The sequence below is a fragment of the Mustela nivalis genome (assembly GCF_964662115.1).
Source record: "Mustela nivalis genome assembly, chromosome: 1".
Classification (NCBI taxonomy): domain Eukaryota; kingdom Metazoa; phylum Chordata; class Mammalia; order Carnivora; family Mustelidae; genus Mustela; species Mustela nivalis.
The window spans coordinates 45,739,258-45,745,651 of record NC_139020.1 but is presented as its reverse complement, the minus strand read 5'-3'; the positions used below and the strand labels follow the sequence as shown (position 1 = coordinate 45,745,651).

General features: G+C 35.7%; 1 protein-coding gene across 1 annotated transcript; it reads right to left on the bottom strand.

Annotated features, from left to right (window-relative positions):
* Positions 1-5,464: 5,464 nt before the first annotated feature.
* Positions 5,465-6,394, bottom strand: LOC309846505 (olfactory receptor 5K1-like; the record flags this gene model as incomplete). The annotated part of the gene is made up of 1 exon (XM_082695449.1): positions 5,465-6,394. The coding sequence occupies one exon, from the start codon at positions 6,392-6,394 to the stop codon at positions 5,465-5,467; it is 930 nt and encodes a 309-aa protein (XP_082551575.1).

Here is a 6,394-nt window from a genome sequence, read left to right as displayed (position 1 = left end):
GAATTCAGTAAAGTGTCAGGATATAAAATCAATGCACAGAAATAAGTTGCATTTCTCCACACCAACAACAAGACAGAAGAAAGAGAAATTAAGGAGTCAATCCCATTTACAATTGCACCCCAAATCACAAGATACCTAGGAAAAAACCTAGCCAAAGAGGCAAAGAATCTATACTCAGGAAACTATAAAGTACTCATGAAGAAATTGAGAAAGACACAAAGAAATGGCAAAATGTTCCATGTTCATGGACTGGAAGAACAAATATTGTGAAAATGTCTATGCTACCTAAAGCAATCTACATATTTAATGCAATCCCTATCAAAATACCATCAACTTTTTTCAAAGAAATGGAATAATTCTAAAATTTATATGAAACCAGAAAAGACCTCAAATAGCCAGAGGAATATTAAAAAAGAAAGCCAACGTTGGTGGCATCACAATTCCGGACTTCAAGGTCTATTATAAAGCTGTCATCATCAAGACAGCATGGTACTGGCACAAAAAAGGACACATAGATCAAAGGAACAGAATAGAAAGCCCAGAAATAGACCCTCAACTCTAGGGTCAACTAATCTTCGACAAAGCAGGAAAGAATGTCCAATTGAAAAAAGGCAGCCTCTTCAATAAATGGTGTTGGTAAAATTGCAGAAAATGAAAACATGCAGAAAAATGAAATTGGACAATTTCCTTACACCACACACAAAAATAGACTCAAAATGGATGAAGGACCTCAATGTGAGAAAGAAATCCATCAAAATCCTTGAGGAGAACACAGGCAGCAACCTCTTTGACCTCAATCACAGCAACATCTTCCTAAGAACATTGCCAAAGGCAAGGGAAGCAAGGGCAAAAATGAACTATTGGGATTTTATCAAGATCAAAAGCTTTTGCACAGCAAATGAAAGAGTTAACAAAACCAAAAGACAACTGACAGAATGGGAGAAGATATTTGCAAATGACATATCAGATAAAAGGCTAGTGTCCAAAATCTATAAGGAACTTAGCAAACTCAACACCCAAAGAAGAAATAATCCAATCAAGAAATGGGCAGAGGACATGAACAGACATTTCTGCAAAGAAGACATCCAGATGGCCAACAGACACATGAGAAATTGCTCCATATCACTCGGCATCAGGGAAATACAAATCAAAACCACAATGAGATATCACCTCACACCAGTCAGAATGGCTAAAATTAACAAGTCAGGAAATGAGAGATGCTGGCGAGGATGTGGAGAAAGGGGAACCCTCCTACACTGTTGGTGGGAATGCATGCTGGTGCAACCACCCTGGAAAGCAGCATGGAGGTTCCTCAAAAGGTTGAAAATAGAACTGCCCTATGACCCAGCAATTGCACTACTGGGTATTTACCCTAAAGATACAAACGTAGTGATCCGAAGGGGCACGTGCACCCGAATGTTTATAGCAGCAATGTCTATAATAGCCAAACTATGGAAAGAACCTAGATGTCCATCAACAGATGAATGGATAAAGAAGAGGTGGGATATATACACAATGGAATACTATGCAGCCATCAAAAGAAATGAAATCTTGCCATTTGCAAAACGTGGATGGAACTAGAGGGCATCATGCTTAGTGAAATAAGTCAATCGGAGAAAGTCAACTATCATATGATCTTCCTGATATGAGGAAGTGAAGATGCAACAGTGGGGGTTAAGGGGGTAGGAGAAGAGTAAATGAAACAAGATGGGATTGGGCGGGAGACAAACTATAAGTGACTCTTAATCTCACAAAACAAACTGAGGGTTGCTGTGGGGAGGAGGGTTGTGAGAAGGGGGGTGGGGTTATTGACATTGGGGAGAGTATGTGCTATGGTGAATGCTGTGAAGTATGTAAACCTGCCGATTCACAGACCTGTACCCCTGGGGATAAAAATAGTGGCCTTTAATTGAATTCTTGATGAAAAATAAATTGCTAAGAAGGACAATTTGGGGAAAATTAGGAAATTTTTTTATGTGAACACCCTATCAGGTGATGTTAAATTTCTTGTGGTTAATAATGATATGATAGGGTGCCTGGATGGCTCAGTCAGTTAAGTGTCTGCCTTTAGCTCAGGTCATGATCCTGGGGTCCTGGAATCAAGCCACATTCACCTCAGCAGGGAGCCTGCTTCTCCCTCCCCTTCTCTCCTCACCACACACCCTCCCACTAGTGCTTGCTCTCTCTCTCTCGCTCTTGCTTTCTTTCTCTAATAAACAAAATCTTAACAAAAATATGACAGTGTAGGAAATGTCTTTGTTCTTATGAGGAATATGTTGAAGAATTTATGGGTAAACTGTCATAATCTCATTGTTATGTCACATATACATTTTCAGATGGATTATTGGACAAATGTGGTGCAATGTTAACAATAAATCATCTTAATTTAAGAAAATTCATGGACACTTTCCCAACTAGGCTTGAAATTTTTCAAAATAAATCTGAAGGAAAATGTCATTGATTCACGTTTTTCTTAATTCTCTGCCCTATTTCTCTATCCACATAACAGCTTAGTTTCTTGTTAAGTTGTCCTTTCCTGCTACTTTCACTTCTCTATGTTGTGTACGATACAACTTAGTGGTTAAGAACATGGATTTTGGATTGGATCCCTCAATTTAATCTCCTTGAGCTCCACCTTAATATTTCTGTGGACAAATTAGGAAACTTCTTTTTTCCCCATTTTTTCAGTGGGGCTATAGGAAATTAAAATATAGGAGTAGAAGTAAAAAAATACAATAGATAAGCTGAGTAGTTAAATGGATACTGATGAAAAGTTATTTGCAAGCTAAAAGAGTATGCTAGGATTAATTTAAAATATAGCAGAAAGTGAGAGATGAGGCAAGAGACATGAATACATCTGTTAATATTTATTGAATTGTAATAAAAGCATTTTTTCCAAACAAAGTTAGCAGTAAGAAGATCTATTGGATTTTAAAGTGAGAAGAGATGGTTAATTCCAAGGACCTTGAGTCTTCCTCTCTGTGATTCCCTCAGCTATGCCCTCATTTGTGTGTTGACTTCATCTCTAGGCTGGTTTCTCTTTTGGAGGCAAAATGGTTGTAGACTGTGCCACATTTCATATCCACAAAACATGGCATTCAGGGGAAGAAAGACTACCTTTTTTACTGAATCTCTTTTAAAACAAAGGAAGCCTATATCCCAGAAACTTCCAGAAAATTACCTCTTATGTCTCATTGGCCCCAAATAAGTCATGGATTCTTCCTTTAACAGACCTCTAGGCTTCAGGGCTGCTAAGGGTTAGAAGTGGGTAGTGCAGAAATACAAAAACAGAATTTGTCATATTCCTGGAAAAAGGAAAGGGATTAAAGCATGTGAATTTGACAACTAAAAATATCCCCTAAAATAGAGAGTGGCTAAAAAGGAAAAGCATTCTTAGAACTCAGGTTTCCAGATTCCTTTACACCCTTAAAAAAGTGTTAAAGACCCTGTAGAGCTTTATGTCTGTGAGTTATATCTAATACTACTTACAATATTAGAGGCTAAAACCATGAAATTAAAATTATTTATTGACTTGTTATAAAAATAACAAACCCATTACATATTAATATAAATGATTATATTAAAGGAAATGGCTAATAAATGGCCAGATGTGTTAGATACCTTTTTAAGTATTAATGATAGGAAATTAGTAATACGTAGGTTGGTACTCACAGGAAGAAGATAGGCCTTCATTTTATTATCCAGTAGTTACAGTTTCCTACTTTTTCTTTAAAATGTTTATATCTGTGCCCTCCTCTCCTTTTATCCTCCAGTGTCAGTTCTCATCATCTAATATATGAATTCTTGCAGTTAACCTTCATTCCAATCAATTGCTGGATTAGTTTTCTAAAAAATACAGTCATATTACCTGGTTCTAGGAAGTATTCAGTGTCTGATGCCTCTTGAGATAAAGTCCGACTCTTAACGGTGGCATTTAAGATTCTCAGTAACCCGATCCCTTTCCACACTTACTTCCCATATTCCACAACAGCTTTTAACAAGAGTTTTTGTCAGCTTTCTGACACTGTCCATGGTTCACCTCCTTCATCCCAGTTCCCAGTGTCACACTTATTTCCATAAACATTGACTGTTATACTCATATCTTTTTTCCTCCAAACATCATTTTTTAAAAATTATTTTTAAGGCACATCTTACTTCTGATTCTGCATAAGGACTAAATACCCTAGGTGACAAGGATCTCCATTTCCTAAGCTCCCAAGCAACATTGATACAAATTCTAGCTCAATCTGAATCACCTGGTTGAACTTGAGCAAGCCACTCATTGTTTGAAAGTATGAGGTTTTTACTGAGAAAATCCATATAAAATCATATCTAACCAATAGGTAGGTAATATATATGAAAGTTCTAGCTTCGTTCCTAGCAGATAACATGTCCTCAGTAAATTACTTTTTTCTTTCATATTTGCGTATTTAAATGACCAATAAATATTTTTGTTTAGGTATTTACAATTTTCACTAATTTGTGCCTCATTTATGCTTTACAACATCTCCAACTTTTTGTTAATGTTGTGAATGTATCAGTAACTTACACTGGAGTCAGTACAAGTTGGTGGAATTTCTGATAACAAGATAAGTAATATCAGAGAAAAAACTTTTAATTTAATGTATTCAAGCTTACACTTCATTTTTGAATGACACCTCATCAAAGTATATGAAAATATCCAAATCCATGTGGATATAAAATCCACAAGTATCAACTATTTTAATTACAGATTGATAAATCACCAGTGTATAGATATGGTATTTCAGAGAACTTGAGGATAAAATTGACTAACACTAAAGATGAAAATGGTCTTTTTTATTATACATTTTATTAGTATTCTTGTTTTTAGTAATTTTTAATGGTGGTAAAAGATATATAACAAAATTTCCACTTTTGAGGATGAAAATTTTGATTTGAGAATATTCTGTGTGAACTAATATTCAAATATATTATCTTGAACAAACTCAAAGAAAATTAAGAATCAAATATATACAGTTTACTTCTGACAGATGGTGTTGCTTGATCAGGGATTAATTCTTGAGATCCTGGGATATCCCAGAGTTTGCTTTGGAATTCCAGAAATTTGTCAACAATATTATATGGAGGTGATCTTTATATACACTGACTTCTATTCCTAGTGTTACATTTATTGAAAATTGTAACTCAATATTCTTTGAAACAAAGTTAATAGTTTAACTAATTTCTTTGTGAAACAGTTTGTTACCTGAAGAAAAATTACTTAGTTCATTATACTGGAAGGTAGTGGCTTAGATTTTGGAAAACATTGTAGCAGAATCTCTCCTTGATGAACTTAGTAATTTGACTTCTATACTATCATGTATTAGTAATTGAATATTTTATGTACAAAGTGGCTCTCTTCTACTTTCTCAACATTCCATGATTTAAAAAATTATTTTCAAATTTAAGTTAATTTTCCACAGAAGATATTTCTTTTAGAATGTCATAAAATATTCTTTATGATTTTTTTCATAGCTTTTATTACTTCCTTATTTCTCAGACTATAAATAAGAGGATTTAATAAAGGGATCACTAGAGTATAAAAAACAGCACCAGGTATATCTTCATCAGCTTCTTTAACTGAATGTGGGCGAAGGTACACAAAGAGAAGAGAACCATAGAATATTGAGACAGAGAGGAAGTGAGATGCACAAGTAGATAAGGATTTGCCTCTTCCCTCTTTGGATTTCATTTTGAAAATAGTAAAGAGAATGTAGAGGTAAGATATTAAGACACTGGCAATAGTGAAGACTTGAATTGAGCCTGAAAAGATAAATAGTACCATTTCATTGACATAAGGGTCAACACAGGAAAGTCTGTATAATGGAAAAACATCACAAAAAAAGTGATTAATTTGGTTTGACCCACAGAAAGTTAACCTAAAGAGAAATCCTATATGAATCATGGAATGAAGGTTTCCAGCTACGTAGACCCCTGTGGTCATCTGAATGCAGAGTTTCTTTGACATCATGGTGTGGTACTGCAGTGGGTTGCATATGGCCACATAGCGATCATAGGCCATTGCTGCCAGGAGAAAGCAGTCTACAGTTTCAGCAAGGGAGAAAAAATAAAATTGTGCCATGCATTCATAAAGGGAAATCGTTCTGTCCTTTGAAAAGAAGTTCTCTAACATTTTGGGGGTAATGGCACAGGAACAACAGGAATCCATCAGAGCCAGGTTGCCCAGGAAGATGTACATTGGTGTGTGAAGACGACGCTCCATAAAAATCAATGCCACCAGGCCCAGATTCCCCACCATAGTGATCACATAGATAGTGAGAAACACCACAAACAGGAGGCTCTTCAACTCTGGGTGATCTGTAAATCCTATGAGGATAAATTCAGTGGTCAAGGAGTAGTTATCCTCAGTCAT